The 24295-nt window shown below is 29.6% G+C and overlaps 1 protein-coding gene across 2 annotated transcripts in view; it reads left to right on the forward strand.

Annotated features, from left to right (window-relative positions):
* LOC129958776 (transmembrane 9 superfamily member 4-like) overlaps positions 1-24295 on the forward strand; it is a 45700-nt gene that overhangs the window by 15501 nt on the left and 5904 nt on the right. For both annotated transcript variants that reach the window (XM_056071452.1, XM_056071451.1), the window contains 8 exons: positions 734-804; positions 1600-1732; positions 6528-6609; positions 6752-6827; positions 8828-8911; positions 12991-13166; positions 13924-13987; positions 15591-15710. In XM_056071452.1, the coding sequence (XP_055927427.1) occupies positions 734-804; positions 1600-1732; positions 6528-6609; positions 6752-6827; positions 8828-8911; positions 12991-13166; positions 13924-13987; positions 15591-15710 (806 nt within the window). The remainder of the gene's footprint in view (positions 1-733; positions 805-1599; positions 1733-6527; positions 6610-6751; positions 6828-8827; positions 8912-12990; positions 13167-13923; positions 13988-15590; positions 15711-24295) is intronic.

Consider the following 24295-nt stretch of genomic DNA (forward strand, 5'->3'; position numbering starts at 1 on the left):
CGGGGGGGGGGGTGCATTGCAGTATTTTTTCTTAAATTGTCAGAATAAATCATTATATTACTATACAACATATTTAGATTACACTTAATGTATTTGAAATGTTGTACTAAGTGGCAATTTATAAGAATATTGAAATATATAATTTTAATATAAAATAATATGAGATGATACAAAGTAAAAGTTTAACAATACCTCGCATTTTGTAATGATGATGAACAGGTTCGTTAAATACCAAAGTGGATAAAAAAAGTGCAAGACTTAACTAATTAGAAAGAGAGGTCTTAGCATTCTGGAAATCTTAACTCCTTTCAAAGTAATAACTTTTAATACGATGTTTGAATTTTTCGGTTGTAAATTACAAATGAAGCTGGTTTTGAATTTTAACTTCATTTATAAGAAACTGTGAGTGAAAAATGTTATGCAATCGAACATCTTTTGTTATTTTTTAAAGATCCTTATTAAAAGATTATATTAGCTTTTTAATATCTTATTTGATGCCTTGCAAATCGTTACTTTAAATACTGCGAAGGAACCTAGTTAAAACGTTTTCGCTTGCTATAAGATTGTTTATATTTTTTTTAAATATACTAATATTAATAACTTAATTGCTTAGTCAAAATGTGGGTGTCAAGGTGAAACCGTATGCAACAATATATATCTGACATTTTTCTTGGCATTTATGTGTTACATTTTTAAAGACGAGTATAATGCAGGCATTTTATTTCTTTATTAGGAATATTAACTATGATTATTGTCAGAACTCTGCGAAGGGATATTGCAAGATATAACAAAAACGAAGACATGGTAAATAATAATCTTTATGTATTTGATTAATCCTTTATTGAAATGTAGTATTCTCAAATATAATCATTTAATGATTGAAATTCAGCTTGTATTAGTCAATATCGAAAGAATGCTATACTTAAGTGTAAAATTTTAGGTATATATTTACTTTTGCATCCATCTTCTCTCTAAATGTCTTAAAATGTATGCAGCATTGTTTCTACTAAAAAGCCATTATTTGATATATTTTATCACAATGCATCCTTTTTCATGAGTGTGGGCATCAATGCATTTCATTTCTAGTGAAATTCAGTAAATATTTCTTGTAGATTTTTTTTTTTAAGCACTAGGCTTAGTTGTGGCTCTTCTTTATGAGATATTAACTAACATATCACCATAATAATAATTGAAAACTTTATCAAATGTAAAATATCATGGTCACAATTTCATAGCTCTTCAAAAGTGAGACAAATTAATTATTTTGAATATTTCTATTCTGTACCTTTGAGGAAAATGCCACCCATCTTGATTCTAAAAGGAATATTCAGTAAAAATTATGTAGAATTCTTAAATTCTGCTTTAACTCTGCAGTAAAGTTTTCTTATTAAGGATATCTCTAATTTATAGGATTCTAAAATTGGACTTTTTATGCAGTTTTTAAAATATTATTTTAAGTTGTGAGATAAATATGTGTGAGAGAAATTTTTTAAATCAAATATTTTTTGTAACAATTTTATATGTTTTGCTTTGCTCCCTGAAAAGTTTTATGTGTTTTTAAAGACTAAGTGATAAATAATTTTTTTATGTTCTAAATAGGATGATACCATAGAAGAAACAGGTTGGAAACTTGTTCATGGTGATGTATTTAGACCACCTAGGTATCCCAAACTTTTTGCTGCTGTTATTGGTAGTGGAATACAGATCTTTCTTATGACATTTATTACAATATGTAAGTTTAGCATCTGTTAATACATATTATTCCACGAAACACATTGAAAAAATATATTAAAATAGTTTGCCATAGCATTTGGTTTGCTCTTTTGTTAAAGATATTCTTTAATTTGAATAGCATAATTTTCTTTTCAGCTAACAATTATGTCTATGATTAATTAAAATCCTACATATTAACACTGCAACAACTGCACAAAATATTAAGAGCTTGCTTTCATAATACAGGCATTGATCTTCATGTGCTGTAGAGAATTAAACCTTTACTTAATATTATTAAATTAGTATTTGTACTTCAAGCATTTTCCCTTTATTTATTCTCTTCCTTCAAATTATAATTCTATGTGAAAGTATTCATTTTTTTTTTCACCCTTTATTTATACAGGGTTTCCCAAAACAATTGGAATGTACTTCTTACCTATTTGAGATATGCAGACACTTTAATTTTATGAGTGTTCAAAATGAATGGTAAAAAATTAGCTTATGTTCTTGAAGTAGCCATTTTATTAATTTGCAAAATATTAAGTATTATATGATGCTTTAAATAAAATTGGTAAATTAGAAAATTTTGCCTTTTTTTTGCAATTAGAGCATTATAAGAAACTGCACACCTGTATCTTTAAAGTTGATTAAACAATTAAAAAAATGTAAAAAATTAAACAATTTGCAACAATTAACTTTCTTCAGGATAGTTTAAGACTTGTTTAACATAATTTTTTTTAACTCAAGCACGGTTTTATAAATGGCTTGACCAAAGAATATTTCCTTTTGAATGTTGCTCCCCACAGAACTAGAATATTTCTTTTGGTAATGTGCTTTATAAAAAATAAAAAAACAAAAAAAACATTGAGTTATTCCTGTAAAGGTCTTTACGGATTCTCATTGCTCCATTTCCCTTAAATAAGTATTTATCCCAAAGAATGTTCCAAATAAAATTCAAATATCTGCCGAATATTGCATGCCTACACTTCACAACTTTTCCCTTGATGGCTTGTTCATGTATCTGGGGGATAAGTACACATACTGACAGTTCTGTGAATGTTTTTGCATATTTAAAAAAAAAGTGTGTTTTATGAATGTTACTGATGTGAATAACCAAAATGTAAAAAAAAAAAAAAAAAGAGTCATTAAGTTTTTATTTTTCCTTTTTGAAAAATTATTTTGCTATTAATACTAGAAATAAAGATAAATGGAGGTAGCTTGTATGAGGTCACAGTCTCATCGTCAACTTAGTTGCACATATCCTTAACAAATACATCCTATATCATTTAATTTGGACATATTTACCCTTAATATCCTGATTTTTTAATTTTTTTTTTCAATCTTTGAGCTGATAAAATGTGTTAATTTTTTTTTTATCTTGACTGTAATAATGTAGAAGAAAAAAGAAAACAATCGCAGTATGAAAACTTTTTACATTTTTCAACAATATTGGGTTTAAAAAATGTAACAGCTGTGAAATTTGGAGAGAATTTCGTAAATCTGTATCAAACTGTAAGCTGTATTCTTTTATACCGAAATAATAATGCTAATTTATACACTCGTCTACATTGTAATATTTAAAAATAAAAATGAGTCTGTTAAAAGTTAAATATAAATACTTAAATATTTTAGTAATTAAATCAATACCAATACTATTTAAATTTACTCTAATAATTTGAACAAAATGGGTGATTCTAACATAAACAGAAAATCATCTTAAAATATTATATTAAGTTTAAGAACTTATAAATGTCCGTAAAACAGGATTAGAATTCTTAGTGATATTAAATTGCTGAAGAAGGAACAAAACAAAAATTTAATTGTTTAAATAAAAAAAAATTATGACCATTGCAAGAAAAATTTTGTATAGTACTCAGTAGATAATTTGTATTGTTGCAGAGAATGTATCAAGTGTGCATTACATTTATCAAGTGTGCATTACATTTATCAAGTGTGCATGAATTGATTTCACTATATTTAAAAGGAAAATGTTTCTAATTGACAAATTCTGTTTACGGACATTAAATAAAAATTTCAAAATTGTAATGTTTAGAAAGTTAATAACAGTACAAATCTTTAACATAAGTTGCATTCTTATCTTATTTTGAACATTTTTGTAACGTATAGTGTCTGCTTATCTGCCATATGTAAAGAGTTAAAGCCCATTTTAAACTATCTGAGGCCTTACAGTTTATCCTTAAGACAATTCGAAGAAATGTCAGATTTTTTTTCTCTTAATTGAAAAATAGGACAAAGAGTTTTGTTTCTGTATTAGTGTCCCCTTTTAGCGAGGATTTCTTCAAATTTCTTATGGCCATTATCTAAAAAAAAAAGTCTTGTTACAAATTTTTAATTATTCCATTTATTTAGTTATAAAAGTTTCGAACCTTGCATAATATCAATATTATTTAAATGATGCACGTTTATGACGAAAAGACATTGATGAGTATAATTAATCGTGAAGAAAACTACATAAATACCTTTTTCTTTGGTGCTTTTCGATCAAGAGCAAATGCAATGAATATCTTCGTACCAACTTCGTTTGTGAATAGTTTTTTGGGAGTTTAAAAAAACGTGGAACCTTTGACAAATGAGTTTTCTTTGATATAACTCGATAATGAAATTACGCGCGTGCGTGTGCTGACGATATATCTATTGCATGGTACAAACTGAAATATACAACCGAAAAAAAAAATATTATCCTTTAGTTACAAATGAGTTGGTACAGCAAAATGTTCTGTGCGAATAATAAAATCCATAAAAGTAAATGTTTCACAAAACCTATGTTGCTTTACTGAGATTTTGTTTTTAGATGTTGCTATATTTTTCTGAAATACTTTTTTTTTTAACAGAGAGAGGTTTTACTAAATATCTTAGCCTTTTACTACATTTAATCAGTGAGAATTATCAGCATAGAAATCAGCAGTACTGCTAAAAACATTTTTCAAGCGATTACAATTTTAAAAAAAGATACTTCACAGTAAATAGCATAAAAATTTTAATAGTTGATCCCACATAAAGATTATCATCCGAATAATGTTTTAGAAAATTACACGTATAACTTTTTCGAAGAGTAACCTCTAAAAAAATGAGTATTCAGTGAAGCAGAGGCATTTATATCAAGATATAAAAATCAAAACGCATAAATATCCAATGAGAAAGAGAGAAAACAGAAAGAACGAAAGCGAATTTAGATGAGTGTGAGAAAAAAAAAATTATCAACACTCCACACTGCCCCAATTGCAGTGTCAGCACTTCTAAATTCAAAGGCGGAAATACGTGTTTTCTTTTTCCCCTTAAATTACCCTGTTAGTTCTGTGTGCAGTCGGCTTTTGCGGACTACATGTTGCCCCGAGCTACATTTATCTTGCTTGTTGGTTCATTTCCTGGTTTATTTTTACGTTTTTATTTCTTTTTTCTATTTTCATTAATCATCCAACTCTAAGTGAGCAAGAAGAATCAAAGTCTCATCATGGAAAATTTGATTAAGAAAGAAAGTGAATGAGTCGCTACATGTTTAATGCATTTTTAAAATTCCTTGCCTCGTGTGATTGTTTTCTCATTAATATACACTTTGAATATAAGAAATATACCGTCCATATATGACAGTAATATTATTATTAAATATATAAGAGAAAAGATTATGATAAATGTTTAGAGTTTATTCAGCATCATATGTGCTCATGTTATTTGAAACAAAAAAAAAATCCAGTATCATTAAAAGTATAATTCATTTTAATGCTTTAGATATTATATTTTTGTGTTCCATTACAAGATTTATACATTCTACAAGTTTATTTATTTATTTATTTATTTTTGTCACGAATTTCAAATTTCTCTGTTATTAAGGCAATATTCTCATTTCCACTCACTTTTATTCCATTTCTTTTTTAACTTTTCTATAAAAACTATTATCACTTCATTAGTTGCTATTTTGTTTTGACACCGCAAGTGTCCAAATTTTGTTGTTTAATGAGGATTTATCAATTTCTTATTTTGCCCATGTCTTGAAATGGTCATACTATATTGAAACATATTAAAAGAATTTAAAAAAAGAGAGAGTTTCAGTCTCTGAATCAGTGTGATGATAAGATCATAAGTTCAAATCTTATGTTCACTAAAGATTCATCATGAATGTGCACCTCATGTATCTCCAATTGAGTTGTGATTTAAACACCCTTTGAAACTGAAATTTCACGAGATGGTTAATAGTGAAGTCTTCTCCGGTTCAGTATTATGAAACCAATCACCATTAGAACATATTATTACTTTGAAGCAATGTATTATTAAAGCCGATTAAAATTCTGTATTGAAATTAACAATCTTGAACGTAGTATTTTATCAAAGTGGATTACAAAAGTATGATTAATTATAGTATTCATAATTAGGAAAATATAATTAATAAAATCAAATTAATGCATTCATTAAGACATTGAATTGGATTTTGGCTTTATCAGTTCAGTTGTATACTGTGCATAAGTTTTTTCAAAGAAAATCCATATATATCCAATACATATCAATTCTTGCATTCATTCTTATCTTTCACCTCTTCAAAATTTCAATTTTCTTCATAGGATAGGTGAGTAAAATAACATAAATGCCATTTTAGTTTAAATTATGAAACTATTAATTTTAATAAATGCCTCCAATAAGTGACTCACAAATTAGATCTCAAAAGAAGGGGTAAATAATTATATGGAATGGAAAATTAATGAATTGTAATCAGTTTTTTTTTTTTTTTTTTTTTTTTGTGGATGTGTGGATTTGTACTTTTTTCTATTACACTTATAATTTTTTTTTTTTTTTTTTTTTAGTTTTTGCTATGCTTGGGATGCTGTCTCCAGCTTCTAGAGGTGCACTGATGACAGCTGCAATTTTCTTATATGTTTTTATGGGGTACGATTTTCTTTTTATCATTTACATTTTTTTTCTTTCATAAATAAGCTTTTTACAAACTTTAAACAAAAATTACTTCTCAATAATATATGCTTCAATATTTTTTAAAAATTAGGTCATAGTTAGTTTTTATATATTTTAGGTGTGTGTCCGGATATTTTTCTGCCAGATTGTATAAAACATTAAGAGGTACAGAATGGAAAAAAGCAGCACTTTATGTAAGTTTTTCTTATGATTGAAATTTTGTTCAAAATTCAGTTGAAAAGTTAGTCTTTTTTTACTTCCTTTTCTGTCGTATGTAGAGTGTATTTAAAAAGGAAAATAAGCGTTTTAATTCCTTAAAAATCACAGCTAGATGCATGCTGCTATTTGTAAAGTTTCTTTAATAAGGTGACAGTATAACTACATTTCAGCATACCATAGATTGATGTTTGAGCAAATTTCATTAGAATACACATATTGCAAAAGATTCTTAAAGAGATGTAATTGAATAATATATTTATTAATTCATATTAAAAAATTGTAAATAATACATGAATTGAAGTGTTTACAAAGCTTGTTCAAAATAAACTTCTTCGACACCTATACAAAGGTGTATTCTTTTGACAGAATTTGCATATACATGAAACTGTATTGTGATTATATACATCATAAATTATCAACATTTCAGAAAGTTTCTTGCTCTTGAAATACAGAATTTTTTTAGGAGAGCTTAGTATCATGCACATAATTGGAACAAAAAAAAATTATATTTCAATTAATTTCTTTAAATTTAGAAAAATGTATATCTGCAAATTTTGTAGAAGCGTAAACCTTCATCTGCGCGTAGATGACTTAAGAGAAACATCTTACTGCTCAACTTTTTTTTAATGCTATAAAAAGCATATAAAATTTATTTTTGATTTTTTTTTAATTATTATTATTAGCTTCCACAATTGCTTAAGTGTTTTCATACATATACCTTATTTAGTGAAACTTAATACGTGGAAATATACATCTTTGTCCAATATTTAGGAACATAATGAAAGGAAATGTTTGTTCCGATTTTGAGAGAGATCCTGTATACATACTGCAGCACTCCCAATTTTTGTCATGCATATATGTAATTGCTAATTCAGTAATTTTGCTTGTAATATCTAAATCCATCATGAGTTATGTAATGCGACTTTTCATCTAAAGTAGAGACCATTGATCCCATTTTTTAATTTTAAAAATCTTTAATTTTTAAGATAGTTTTAATTTTTTTTTAATCTTTTTTTTTTTTTGTGGTGTTGTTTCCCTCCTGTTATGATTTGTGTTAGCTTAGTGAGCACTTTTCGGCTGTGGGGTTTAATGGGAAAATATCACTATGCATTAAGCAGTTGCATTAAAAGAAAATAAAGGATTAATTATTCATCAAAAAAGTAATTTTAAAGGGGCTGTTTATTATAATTAAATTTGATCGTTTTTTATGTGTTTTTTGAAGACATATTGAACAATTTTCACTTACAAAAGTTAAAGTCCCTAGGAAGGAGCTATGAAACTTTTTACGCCCCCAGTATTGTTCTGTACACAATTATTTATAATCTTGCTTTCGTAAATGATATGCTGTCTAGATACAAAACTTCTAGTTTTAAGAAATGTATTAAGAACTTCTGACTTTCAGTAATCGATTTTGTAAATCCTTAGCAGAAGAAATCTAAAGCATTATATTTAATTACGAACACCACGTTCACTGACGTACTTGGATAGGTTTCATTTTGCTTTTTCTAAAAAATAAAAAGCTTTAATTCAACTTTTTTTTATTTTATCGACTTTATAAAGCATATTTTCAAAGCAGAAGGCAATTTGTTAACGAAGAATCGTGATTAGTCTTGGTTGAACACTTAAACTTTGTTTTGAACAAACATTGCTTTGAATCAAATGAAACAATTATCTGCAAAATATGCATATAATAGAGAAAAGAATCACAGGATATTTCATTTCAATAAATACAATAATGATGAAAAAGAAATGATAATGCATTAATTTTAGGGTAATTATTGTGAAAAAGAAAAGTGATTTTTCACACTGTTCTGTTCTTTCTTGTGGTCTTGTGATTTTTTTTACCCATTTTTCTTCAATTATCTTTTTATTATGCAATATTTTCGGAGTCAAGTAGTTAAGTTATTGATGACACTAATAAACTTCTATAATCTGTGTTTTACTGTGTCGTTTATAAAGAAAAATTTGTTTACAGACTGCTCTACTGTATCCAGGTATTGTGTTTGGAACTTGCTTTATTTTGAATTTCTTTATTTGGGGGAAGCATTCTTCTGGAGCAGTAAGTAGTTTTTCAATTTTTTTTTAATAATCTTAATGTAAATTAAATATTATTTTCATATACTTCTTTTTTTTAGGTCATTAGCATCCTATGAAATAAGTAGTGCTTATGTTTTTCAGAAGTATGGAAATGCATAATTTGCTGTTTGATGTTAGAGACAATTTATTTTGATGTCATCATTTATGATGTGCATTATGTTGCAAAAGTACTTAATTATAAAGTTTCTATAATAGAAAATTAATTCAGTTGAGAAAAAAAGCTTAAAAGTTCAATACTTATGCATCATCATGTTCTTTCAAAAGATGCTATGCTTATTAATGATATTGATTACCAAAATTTCATAGTCCTCAATGTAGACATATCAGTTATTGAGTTCTTATTTTTAATTACCTTTAAGGGTAGATCTGTGTATTTTTAAAGTCGTTTTTGTATTAAGAATTTACTGACTTCTTATCCTTCCTCTTTGTAGGCCTTTTCCCCTTTATTTTCTATTCTTAGCATAGTTGAGAAAGCCAAAATGTTCTTAAATTTCATCATTTAGGTACTTTTTAAAGTACTTACGTAAACAGGGTTTCATAACAGTGTTAGCTGTCAGATTGAAGTTTAATTATTTTTATGATCTTCTTATTTTAAAATTTGATTTTATTTCATTGGCTATACAAGTTTCTAACTCAAACTTGCAAATCGATTGTATTTTTATTCTTTCCTGTATAGATAATTGCAATTACTGTAAAACTCCATATGATTGGTAGTATTCATCTGAAAGTTATAATTAAGTTAATGTTGCATCATTGATTTTATGCATACTTGCCATTGCTTAATAAATGGTATTTTTCAAGTGGGTTGAAATGTGAGCGATTATGTTTTGACAGAACAAATAACTGTATCTAACATTTCTAATATTCGTTAGTCATGGGAGGCAGCCCTTATAAAATTTTTATGAAAATCTTAATGTTAATAGAAATTATGTAATTATCTACATAAAAAGATTTTTGAAGTTGACCAGCTGTTTCCTTCCTTCCATCTTGAACATTCTCTAGATGATGAGCTATCGTTGCCTCAAGTAAAAATCGACTAGGAAAAGCACCAAATACTACTCGACAATGTCTCGGGTTGATCAATTTTTCTCGTTTTGAAAAATCTTTCCACCATAAAAGCAAAATAATCTCTATCCGTTGGGTTCAGGCTGATTTGTAAAATGTCTCTTTAATATCTGATGCTATTCAATACTAGGACTTTCTTGGGATACTGAAAGTAATGAACTTTCTTGTAACAGTGCTATTAAAATTTCAGACGAAAATATTACTAAACGAACACTATTATTTGTTGCTCAGTGAATATACGACCCAATAGGATTTACGAGTCCAACTAATGATTCCAAAGATTATTTTACAAAACACATGGAAAAGAAAAAGAAATTGAGATGATGTGTTTCCACCACATATATGTAATGAAGTTTTAGTCTGGTATAAACAAACATGTAAATCTATTAAAAGATTGCAAAATTCTGCGAAGACTCATTTCAAATCCTTTTACAGATTATCAGATAAGTCTTCACTGTTTCAGTGACACCAGTGAAGTCTCGTGTGCCGCATGTATTTTCTTACCTGCTGAATATGACGGGAAAATTTCAGTTCAGTTAGTAGCGAGTAAATGAAGAATGTCACCAACAAAGGAAATAACAATTCCTCGATTAGAACTGTTGGGAGCTCTCATGTTATCTCGATTATATTGCCAGGTGGCAGATGGTAAAATTTAATGAAGTATACTTTTAGACTGACTCAACCGTTTTCTTAACTTGTATTAAACGGGACAGTTCTTGGAATACATTTGTAAGAATAGGATAACTGAAATAAGAGAATATACCAATTCTGATAACTGCCATATGAATCCGGCAGACCTTCCTTCATTGTGATGAGGTTGTGATGCAAAGACTTTATTGAAGAGCAATTGGTGGAAAAGTCCAGAATGGTTATCAAAGTCAAAAGAATTCTGGCCTTTGAATGAGAAACAAATAATTGATGAAAATTTAGTTGGATCGGAGAAAAGGAAAACAATAGTCAGTAGTGTATAGCATTGATCGGTTCACTTTACTGACAATTTACTTTATTTCTCGAAATATACGAAGATTTTAAGAATGCTGGCTTGGATACTACGTTTCATTAAAAACTGTCGCCTTATAGAAAATTTTGAGGGAACCGAACTAACCTATGAAGAAGTCCAATCAGCTGAAAAGTATTTGCTAAAGCTAATTTAAAAGGCAAGTTTTCCAGGAAGCAAAATGAAAGCATTGAAAAATATGCAAACTTTCAAAGATGAATCCGACGTTATTAAAGTTAGAACTAAGCTCATACTGGGAGATGAAGATGAGAATTTTAAGTGCCCAATATTGTTGCCTGGTAACCATGAAATTATTCGTCGATTGGTACGACAGAAGCATTGTGAGTTGCAGCATGCCGGACTTGGAACTCTCATTTCTAATTTGAGGGAAAATTATTGGATCATTTCTGTAAGTAAAATAGCAAAACAAGTAAGCTCGCATTGTATTACTTGTAAAAGATTTAAAGCCAAACCTACTAAGCCACCTTTAGCACCTCTTCCTAAAAATAGAATAAAAGTTGCTGCAGCATTTGAAGTCACAGGGATTGATTTGGCAGGCCCGTTGTTTTTGCGTTTTGGAGAAAAGACATGGATTATCCTTTTTACCTGTACTGTTTATAGGGCTGTTCATCTTGAGTTAGTCAATTCCTTGTTCACAGAAGCCTTTATAATGACTAAGATTTTTTGTTAGGAGAGGTCGAGTTAACATAATCTATATGGATAACGGCACCAACTTTGTTGGTTCAAGTAATGCCTTGAAAAATTTAGATTGGGAGAAAATCATGTCGTTTTCCACTATCAAGAAAATTAAATGGAATTTCAACGCTCCAACTGCTACATGGTGGGGTAAATGGTAGGAGTGGATGATCGGCATGCTAAAAGAAATGTTAAGAAGAATTTTTGGCTGAAAGAGTATTGATTATGAAGAATTGGAAACTCTTATCTGTGACTGAGAAGCTACAATAAATTATGGGCCAGTCACATATATTGTAGTTAATTCAGAAGGTCTAAGGCCATTGACACCTGCTTGTTTCTTGCAAGGCATTCCTAGTAGTGATACAACTGATTTAAACGAAATGGACAGTAAAAGCCTAAATAGAAGATTACGTTTTATTCAAAAATTACGGCATCATTTAAGAATGAGATTTCGAAACGAATACTTAACAATGTTTGTACATAAAGGTTTCAACCGAGAAGAATCTTTGAATGTTGGAAATGTAATTCTGCTTGAAACTAATGGAAAACGCCTTCACTGGCCATTAGGAATTGTAACTGAAGTCCTCACTGGAGCATATGGACATTCAAGAGTCGCTACATTAAGAACCGCTCGAGGGAGAAAATTAAGACCATTCCAGGGACTTTATTCCTTGGAAGTCAGAAGTTCTAAAAAATTACCATTCATTGTTCAGCAAAAGGATAAAAATACGAACACTCAACTTCCTATAACTCCAGTTGTTTCGAATCAAGATTCCAGTGAAGATGATGATTATATAATCAAAGTAGCTCCTGATGTTGTCACTAAAGCTGTTCGACATATTAAAATTCCCAATAGACTCGATTTATAACTTTTGTTGCGATTTCACGTACTCCATAAAATTGCAAGGTGGGAGAATATGTAAGAGTCGTACCAGTTACAACTCAACTCCACATGGAATAATTTAATTCAGATTACTGTTTGTCGATGTAAATATGCTTTCAAAATTTTTTATGTAAATATGCGCAATTAGTGTTCTCACATACCACATTCATAGTAATCATTTACAAGAAATGAATTACATGCAAAATTTCTTTCTTTTTCCCTCTTAAAAAATTTATTGTTCATGAAATACTGTCGTTTATATTAAGTTAATATTGCAATTTTATCTTAAAAAACATTGCTTAATTTTATGTTTGTAATTGGTGCAATAGATTTTAAAATATTTAATAGCATACTTATGATTAATTTTTAGTAAAGGAAAATTGTGAATATCGTTTCTTAGGTTCCGTTCACTACAATGTTGGCTCTTCTTTGTATGTGGTTCGGTATTTCTTTACCACTGGTGTTTATTGGCTATTATTTCGGAATTAGAAAACATCCCTATGAACATCCTGTACGCACAAATCAAATTCCCCGACAAGTTCCTGAACAAGTGTGGTATATGAACCCATTTCTTTGGTAAGTGTTTATCCATATCTTATAAGAATTTATGCAATGCTTGTTTTAATTACAATTTCTTTGTGATTTTGTAAAATACGATATCAGGAAGCAACTTTTCATTGTAATGTGTGATTATTTTTGTATGTAGTATATCTTTATCATATAAATCGAATTAATTTTTACAGAAAATGTGTTTCTGATATATTCCATTATTAATACATTGACTTTCATTTTAAGTTATATTTAACTTGTGCTATATTTGATAGCAGGTAAGGCCAATGTAACTCGCCTGTTTCTTTCAAAGAAAAAAATACTATGGTCACATTGAGTAGAAGTGGCAATTCTAATGTGACAGTTAAATGTTATGTAGTGCTTCAGTTTTTAAGATATTAAATGCTTTCCTCCTTGACGATAGTTTAATAATAAATATAGAATACATTCTGTGAGTAATTTTTGCGACAATAATCAATGAAGCTGTAATAATGCAGAACCCAGGCAATTTTTCTGTCAACTAAATTTACAATAATATGTATGTCACAAACCATTCATATTGTTGTAAATGTTGATTCTTATGACATATTTTATGATCCATATATATTAGGGTTCTTATTCTTTCTTTATACTTATTGCAATTTTTTAAATTCTGTAATGAATTAAATATTTTTATTTATTTTAAAAGAATGTAAGATCTTGTATTGCAGGTTTGAAAACGAATGTAATTTAGTATGAATACACGTGTAATAACATGTCTAATAGCTATTTTTCTCTACTGCAGCACACTGATGGCTGGAATTCTACCTTTTGGTGCTATGTTTATTGAGCTATTCTTTATTTTTACGGTAAGTTAAAATATTAAATGGAATCATATTTTAGTTTTTTAAAAATTAGAATTTTCCTAAGCTGATTCGATTTTCGATTTGCAAAAACTTCTATTTAGGTGAAGTGTTAATTGAATTCCAAATTTATGTTGATTTGCAATAAATTTCAAAACGGTATTTACTGTAATGCTTCCAAAGCACTTCTTATTATTTATCAAGATATTATTTTTCTTCTTATGTATATCTTCTTATTTATCAATTATTTATCAAGATAATTAGTTTGAAATCTGTTCTGCTACTGCACGCAAATACGTATGAACAATTTTGTAAATCAACTATAAGTATATCTTTTAATATAGTACTTATATATTATAATATTTTTATTTTATCGAAGCAAGAGCATGGAGTAATTAAATGATAGTGCATATGCTTGCATTCATCATGTATTCAAAAATAAACATTGGCGAAACAGTTTTGAATATATTAAAACATAGAATGATAAAGATTATAATAACTAAAATGTTGAATATCTTCTCACTTAAAAAAAAAAAGTTTATTTTGTGAGATGCTTTAGATTTTTTGTTGTTGTTCTTAGCATCATATTTTTCCTTGGATAATATAGGTTTTTATTGCCCTTTTTATTTAAATATTTTCAGTAAAACATATCTACTAAAGTGACTTCAAACTGAATTTCATGTTATGTAATTGGAAATGAAATTCATGGTACTCTTTTGAAGCTTTTCCATGTTGCAAAACCTATGTAAAAAAAAGTATGAGAACTAGAAAGGAGAGTCTCCCCCCCCCCTCCTCCGTTTCAATATACTATGGAATTTGTTACAAATTTGATTTTAACTTTCTTTTCCTTTAATTAGATTTTAACTTTCTTTTCCTTTAATTAAAAGCCATTACATTAATTAAAAGCCAGAATGCATTGTAATGTATGTATTAAGAATAATATGCATATATGTTGGTTCATACACCAGATCGTTTTCTTGAATTAAATTATCATTTTTAGTTTTACAGAGTGATAATATTTAACAGCTGAAGCTGCAATAATTTGGTTGAATAAAAATCATAGCAATACTTTATTTCATTCGAATATTTACAGTACTTTTTTTTCCTGTTTAGAAATATTTCTTCAAGGGTTTCAAAACAGTGTTTCATTTTTTTTTTTTTTTTTCATCAAAATAGATAATATAATTTATGAGAATGGCAATTCTAATAATTGAATTTACTTATTTATTTCGTTGACTTCTTTTATTTTTATGTCTTATGATATCATACAAATGTTATGAGAAAAGCCTTCGTTCATCAGTTGAAAATCTTTTAAAGTTTTTCAGTTCTTAACTATTATATTATACATATTTTTTTTCCTTTCAAGGCAAAAATTATATTTCCTTTTTAAATTATATGTGCCTGAATAATTTGTTTTAAAGAATTTACTTATGCCGTTCATTTTGATAGACGGTATTGTGGAAATCAACATTCAAAAATATATTTTAAAACATTTTAAGAAAGAAAGAAAGCTAAGCCATATTGACAATAAACACTTTAAAAGATTTTTAATTTTCTCGGCATGTTATCTTTTTAATTATAATATTGTAGTTCTCTTTCATTTCTGTAGGCAATATGGGAAAATCAATTTTACTACTTATTTGGCTTCCTCTTCCTAGTCTTCATTATTCTCGTCATATCTTGCTCACAGATATCAATTGTCATGGTGTACTTTCAGCTATGTGGTGAGGTCAGTATCAAATCTGTTTCTGTCTTTGGTTTCCCTAATTTATAAACAAATTTATGTTCCGTGCCTATTGTATGAGAATTTTATTATAAATTCATTGATTAGTGAAAATAAATCATTAAAAAATCATTAAAAGATAGTAGAATCGACAAATGATTTTTATATATGGATATGGCATTATGTGTATAGAAAAAAAATATATAAAATCATTCTACTGTATCTCCATGAAATTCGATTGTGCGTGATCAATCGACTCTTCAGACTACAATTAAATATTCTTGTATTGTTTACACTTTTGACGTCAGGCAGACATTTGCTGAAAGGTAGGAAAGTATACAATGAATTGAAAGTCACTGGGAGAAAATAGGATTGTATTAAAATTGACTGTAGTGAATTCTAACTTATCAAAATAACTTGTCTGATATTTCAGAATGCTTAGCTCTCACAAGGGGAAGGCATGAGATGGAAAATCATATTCGGGATGAGATTCGGTATAGTAATATACTTTTAAAATTTTCAATCATGGAAATAAAAGCGCAACAGCCAGACAATTCCGTGAAAACGGCCTTCAAACTTTTGAAATAGCTTATATTATTACACGGTGACGACAGAACTGAGGTTTCAGGGAATAGTCAGGGAATTTTAGTCGACCAGGAAAATGCGGGGAAAGGTCTGGGAAATTCGTAAGAATGTTGTAATATGGTAGTGTGGATTATTCCAAAGAAACAGACTGATTTTTAAACCGAATTGGTTTATTTCTTTTTTGACACACAAGGATGATCACTACATTACACAACTTTACAAAGACTAACATTTAAACATGAAACATTTTAAATTTGAATAAACTATTCCTTCCGGTGTTCCTTTTTCACGCACACCACATCATTCCGCTCCACGCTTCTTTCTCCTCGTTGCCACTCGGCACCAACTAAATTTAGTTTTTGTCGCCATCTTACCAAATTGTCTAGTCCTTCAGTACTTTACAGTCTATTCTTCCCCTCCTGGGAAAACTTTTCACGGTATCAGAGAGAAAAGTTGCTCTTTCGTAACCTGTAAAACTTCACTAAAGTTCAGTCTTGGATTAGGAAAACAAAAATAGTTTGAATATACTGTTCATAAGTTCACTTCTTGATAATAGAAAATTCAGCAGAAGTAATAATACCAGTTCTATATGAATTAGCATTTGCACAGCAACTTATCCCCACTGAACTTTACATAAAAACAATACATTTTAAACCAAATGCATAATACAACACTATTATACACTAAATGATAATACAGATAAATACTAAACACAATAAATGCAAATAAGGAACTGTAAATTTCTTTTCAATTGTTATTGGCAATATGATATATTAAAAATATAAGAATTAAGGGATACGGCTCAAACTATCAGCATTCTGATATTGTGTTCCCTTACGATGAACAATTTCGTAATTAAAGGATTGTAATGTTAGCGCCCATCTTAAAAGTCTTGGTTAGTCCCAGAATTTTTCTCTAGCCATACCAACGGATTATGGTCGGTTTGTATGATAAATTTTTGTTGTCCATCAAGATAGCACTTCAGTTTCTGCACCGCATAAATGATGGCAGCACACTCTCTTTCTGTAGTACTGTACTTTTGCTCTGCAGATGAAAATTTCTTGATCAGGTACATGATGGGATGTTCTTCGTCATTGTCACTTACTTGAGTGAGGACAACTCCAATACCAAGATTGGAAGCATCGCACTGAATGATGAATTGTTTTGAAAAATTAGGACTGTATAAAACAGGATTTTTAGAAAGTTTTTCTTTAAGTTCTTCAAAAGCCTTTTGGCAGGAACTATTCCACTCAGTAGTTGATTTTCGACAACGACCTTTTAATAGATTTGTTAGTGGAGGCGAAAATGCAGAAAATTCAGGTATATATTTATTATAGTAACCGGCTAAACCCATTAAAAGTTCGGATTTGAGTCTTCTTAGTGGGAGTCGGAAAATCTTTTATGGCCCGAACTTCTAGTTCTCTAGGTGTTCTTTGTCCTTGTCCGACTGAATGTCCAAGATATTTCACATAAGAACGAGCAAACCGACATTTAGATGGTTTAATGTGCAACTTTGCTGTACTCAGCCTATGGAATAAGTCTTCCATTTGTGTTAAATGCTCTTCCCATGTTTGGGAAAAAATGGCGACGTCATCTAAATAAGGCACAGCATAGTTATCACTGTTTGTCAATAAGCTTAATAAGTCTACTAAAATCATAAGGAGCATTTTTCAAACCAAAAGGGATACGTAATGGTTAGAACGTGCCAAAGTTAGTAACAAAAGCAGCATACCTTTGGGCATTTTTACTTAACGGTATCTGCCAATATCCGCGTGTCAAGTCCAGTACTGTTATATATTTAGCAGAAGATACTTTCATCTTTCAGTTATTCTATGTTAGGCAAAGGGAAAAATTTTGTCCGAGTGATTTTATTCAAACGGCGATAATCTATGCAAGGTCTCGCTTCTTTTCCAGGAGCTTCTACCAATATTAGGGGAGATGTAAAGTCCGATTCCCTTGGTACGATGACTTTTAGTGTCAGCATCTTTTCTACTTCAGCTTTTAAGATTTCAGATTGTCGCGGTGATAGTCTATAAGGTTTGGCACAAATAGGTCTCTCATTTTCAAGCTCGATATCATGTTCAGCTAAATCTGTGCGTCCAGGTACAGTTGAAAATGTTTTGGAGTATTTTCTTATCAGTTGACCAAGCTCAATCTTCTGATTTTCATCTAACCTAGGATTTGATTCTATATCTTTCCAAATTTCGGATAATTCAGAATCTTTAGTTTCTAATTCAAGTTCTGGTATTGTTTCTTCTTCTTCTGAAGTAACTTTTCTCTCTAGACTCAGTAAGTTCACGTTCTCTTCTCATTGAAAATAAGGCTTCAGCATATTTGTACGATACACTTGTGTTTTATCGCAGTTTGGGTAATGCACAACGGAATTTGTCTCTGAATGCTGTTTTACAAGCTTCCCTGGTCCAATCCAATTTACTGATAGTTTATTGAGCTTGGGCGGAGCTATCACCAAAACGAGATCTCCTTCTTTAAAGTTTGGCTTTTCAACCTTAATATCATACCAGAGTTTCTGCTTCTGTTTTGCTTCCTGCATATTTTCAATTTCTAGTTCTTGACAATGTTTCGTTCTATCCATTAGCTCAAAAAAATAAGAAATTACACTATTTTCTTCTTCACTTTGTTCGATCAAATTTTCATAAAGTAACATCATAGGAGTTCTTAAATTGCGTCCGTGAACTAATTCTGCTGGACTAAAGCCAGTACAATCATGAATGACTGTTCTTAATGCAAAGAGTGCATGAGGTAAAACCTTCTCCCAGTTTTCTCCAGATTCTAGACAAAGTACACGAAATATTCGTTTCAGTGCATCCTTTCAACTGGGTTGCTTTGGGGATGTCTAACTAAACTTCTTACAACACGAATTCCAAACTTGTCCAAAATCTCTGTTGTAAGTACACTCATGAATGACGTTCCTTGATCACTTTGTAATTCTCGTGGGAAACTAAGACGACTGAATATCTGTAGTAGGGCATCTACAATGGTTGTAGAACACAAATTTGGAGCAGGAATCGCATCGGGGTATTTAGAGGCTAAACATACCACAGTTATAAGGTACTTATTTCCAGAAGTACTCTCAGGTTAAAGTCCACAGGCATCAACGTTTAGTTTAGTTTAGTGAATATTTCAGTAATGACAGGAACAATTTTCAGAGTTGCTTTTTTCTTATCTCGAAGTTTCCCAACTCGTTGGCAAGAGTCACAGGTTTTCATAAATTTTTCTACATCATTGTAGCAGTTAGGTCAAAAAAATGTCTTGAATCTTTAGTTTTCCCAACTTTAGTTTTAGTTTTAAAGATGATGTGCTTCATCTTTAGTTTTCCCAACACCTAAATGTGAAGCAACACTTTCGTGACAAAAATCATTAGCTGCTCACGAAATTTTTCTGGTACAACCAAAAAATTTTCTTTCAGTCCCATTTTTATCAGTTTTCTTGTAGAACAGCATATTGTTTTCCAAAATGTATTTGTTTGCTTTAGAAGTGTTCTTTTGTGCTTCAGCTATAATTATTTTTAATTTTTTGCTCTTATGTTGCTCTTCGGCAAATATTTTAGGAGAGGTTTTAATGAGATCTTGTACAGTGAGTTCTTTAACCGCAGACAAAATCTCTTCCTCTTCATTTTTTTCATTCCTTTCCAGTGTAATTTCATTCAATTTTTCGTCAAATTGTTCAACAGATTGGGTTCCATTCCAAAAGCTTCTGCTGAGCCCTAGTTTCTACCGCATTAAACATATGCACTTTTACGTCTTTCTTAGTTTTTAAATCTTCAAGCAAAGCAGCAGTCTTATTTCCAAGCAAATATCTGCCTTGGTCTAAAGAATCTCATATGACAGCAGCTTTTGTTATGATGTGTCCCATCTCACAATCCAACTCGACTTCTACAAGAGGCAAGCATACTAAGTTTTCTTCTAAAGGGGTTCTTAAACAGACCTCCTCATTTGTATACATATGTGGTTTTACATACTTATTGCAGATTAAATCAAGAGTAGCACCTGTATCGCACAAAATTTTCATCTCTACTCCATTTACTTTACCAATACTAGTATAACGTGACATCAGTTTATCGAAACCCTCGTCAACCATAACATGCGAAATAGATTCCACGGTTTTCTTTAGCTAATCGCACTGGGGTCTAAGATGATTACTGGATCAACATTCAAAGCAACGTAAAGGTTTTCTTCTGTTATAAATCCTTTTTTTTTTTGGGGGGGGGGGGGTTATCCTGCGATGCTTCAGGTTTCACTTGCAATTTAGGCCTAAACTCTTTTGCATTTTCTCTATTTTTGGAGTTATAAAAGTTTCCATTTTGGCTTCGAAAATTAGAAAAATTATTCTTAGGAACATCTTTCCTCTTAAAGCTTTCTTTAATACTTTCAAAATCGTCCAGCTTTTCTGCTAAATCGAAAGGGGTGGTAAATTTAAGCCAATCTTCCAGAAAATGATCTCTCACTTCAGCTGGTACTCGAAACTTCAGTTGCTCAGTCACCATCAGGTCCTTCAGTTGTTGAAATGTCTCCACCTTTAACTCAGTGATCCATTCAGTAAAGTAGCTATAAAGTTCTTGAGCATAATTCCTCCAAGATTTGTCGTTTGACTTGTGGTGTCTATAGAAACATTGTTTTAATTTTTCACTATTCAATCTATATCTTTTTAAAATCAAACGTTTTACAAAGTTATAGTCATTCACATCACTAGGGGATTCTCTGGCCAGCATATTTGATAGCTCTGAAAAACTGCTAAAAGATAAGCTACCCAGTGGTTTTTTGGCGCTTGAGCTATTTTTGCTCGTCTTTCAAAATTTATTAAATATAGTCCCATTTCATCTTGCTTTTCGTCAAATTTGGGTGTAATCTGAGTAAGTTGTATACTTGGATTTTTTTCATTTCTTCTTTCTGATTAATTCCTCCGCTCGGAATCTCTATTTCAAAGTTCGAATTTCTTCAGTTCCAGTTCATGTTGTCTTGCCTCCCAGGCTATTTTTTCTTCCTGCTGTTTCCGGTCTTCAATAACCCTCTCTAAAATTATTTTCACGTCTTCTTCATTGTATGTCTCGCTAGACAAAATTAATTAATGTCCGGAACTTTACTAGAAGAATTAACTTCCAATCCTAATTCCTCGCAAATCTCTATTAAATCTAACTTCCTAACTTTTGCCAAATACGCCATGATTTCGAGAGAGACAAGATCAGAATGCTTTTCAAAAGAAAATAAAAATAAGACGAGTAAAAAGGAGCTTATTTTTCGGTAATAGATTTAACTGAAAGTAGTTATCGATTTTACACTACCAACAGGCAAAAAAAAAAAATGTATACTTAAATTATAACTAATGCATACATATATATATATATATATATATATATATATATATATATATATATATATATATATAGCATCTTCGTATTCTATTTTTCAAAAGTTTCAAGTAATTAAAATATTTACTTAACAACATCACCAGAATAATCAAACAAGCATAAAAACAAAACGCTTTTCAATTTAAATTCAATAAAATACACTTAAAGTTCAAGTTTAACTCATTAAAATTTCTCTTCAAAAATTTACGAAACAAATAAATTTCATTTACTTTCAATTTAAGATATACATAAATCTTCAAAATAAATGCGAGCAATATGTGTGTGTTCAAAAAAAAAAAAAAAATCTCAATTTCACCCCTAACTCGAAACAAATAATAATAATTGCTTATTTTTGATTAAAATAAAAGAAAACTATTCAAAATGTTTCAATGTAATATATCACTTTTCAATTATAAGAACATCATGGAAACAAAACCATTACATATATATTTTTTTTTCTTCAGAATAACTTCTATTCGAAAACAAAATATTCCAAAACAAAAATCAGAATAAAATAATTCCAGTAGTATTCTCAATTGACAGAAACATAAATTTTACCAAGCAACTCATAAAAACAAATTATTATGCGATCCGATCTGCTAAATAATTTATACATTTAACCTTGAGAAACTTCGGAACAAAATGAATCAGCTTTCGTAACAGACGATTTGTTTTTCTTTCAACAAAAAAGAAGAATTATGAATATTTCTTCCGATCAACAAAAGCAAATATATTTTCCAAATCAAATATATTTCCATTTAAATATATATTTATATTTTTCATTCACTCTCTGCTTAAGAAAAATTATTACCTCGACAATACAAACACTTAATACAACGAAGAAACTTTATTTTGTTTCGCTTCTGGAATAAGTTCTAACTTAGAATACACTAAATAAAGCTTAAATAGTTGTATTATTATCGATACGACTTTGTTGTAATAACATTTAAATACAACTTTAAAATATTCTTTTTCAAAATTGACACATTTTTATGACTTTTTCTTTATTTAAACACATCAACGAAATAGTAGTGATAAAAGAGTGCCTTTGGAAATCGTAATCCAGCTATTAATACAAATAGTGAATGTATGAATTTCAAAGAAAATTAAATTTTACCTACGTTTTAATACAAAAACTGAGATCGAAAATCGGGCACTTTCAGATAGAAAAGGTACTTACCCCTATATCATCTTTTTGTTAGTGGCCGCAGGCACTTCTGTTTTTCGCATATCCCGTAGCTGCCAACCAAAAGTCTGTAATATGGTAGCGTGGATTATTCCAAAGAAACAGGCCAATTTTTAAACCTAATTGATTTATTTCTTTTTTGACAGATAGGGACGATCACTACATTACACAACTTTCCAAGACTAACATTTAAACATGAAACATTTTAAATTTGAACAAACTATTCCTTCCGGTGTTCCTTTTTCACGCACACTACATCATTCCGCTCCACACTTCTTTCTCCACGTTGCCACTCGACACCAACTAAATTTAGTTTCTTTCGTCATATCACCAAAGTGTCTAGCCCTTAAGTACTTTACAATGTCTAAAAATCAGGCGGAAATGTCAATAAAGTATTTTGCTCCAGGCATACGCGCGATCGATGAATTCGCTTAATCAATTTTATTCTTGCGAAGTCTACTGTCGCCAAAACGATCAAAGCAACAGCAACCAGCGACAGTTTTCTTTCAAAGGTATGACGATTTTTTTTTTTTTAGGATTTCATTATTATAAGAAGAGCGATAAGCTGATGAATATGGCTAATAACAATTTTAATAAGATTTTCAGAAATATCATTTTTTTTTTTCAAAGAATAGAGAGAGTTAATAATTTTGGCACGACCAACTCTTGCAACGATCCTGTATCATTGTTAAAAATGATATTGATCTTTCCCTGGACAATAGTAATGTCGAGAGAGAATTTCCGATCAATAAAAATTGGGGAATATGAAATGTTGATTTTGGTGCGAGGAATTCAAGAGCCAAAGATGAAAAGTATACAGAGGAGAAACGAAAAGAATTAAGAAAAAAATCTGAAAAGAAAAAGGAAAGCAGGGTATCAGTTTAAATAATTAAATGTGTAAAAAAAAAAAAAAAAAGGACGAAGAAAGAAAAATTCTTATGGCAGCTCAAAAAAGAGTTTAAGAGTTGAGAAAGAAATTGTAGATCTCAGAATCTCACAAAAGAAATCTTTAAAACTTTTTAATTCAATTAAAGCATGTCTGATTTTTTAAATCATGTATTTTTATTAGTATCGTAATACTTGATGACCAATTAGTAATAATTAATGTTTCAATTTTAAAATTAATAATAATTATTTCTAATTTTTTTGCATTTTAAGTGCAGTAAGCAAGCAGTTGTAATTTGTTACTGGAGTTAAAAAATATATTTATTTATATAAGATTAAAGTTTTGATTAAAATGATTAATTTCTTATGATTTGATAAAGAAAAAAAATGATTTTAAGTAATGTTTTGGCCGTTTGTCTTGTTTAAATCTATGCTAAAATATATTTTATTAGGGTATACAAGTTTTAGATTTATGCTGCAATGTGTTCTGGTACTCATGCAAAGAGCTCTAATTATTGAATTGTTTTAAAATGCTAAGCGAAAATCATAGTAACCATTACTGATAGCATA

This window comes from Argiope bruennichi, chromosome X1 (assembly GCF_947563725.1).
Source record: "Argiope bruennichi chromosome X1, qqArgBrue1.1, whole genome shotgun sequence".
Taxonomy (NCBI): domain Eukaryota; kingdom Metazoa; phylum Arthropoda; class Arachnida; order Araneae; family Araneidae; genus Argiope; species Argiope bruennichi.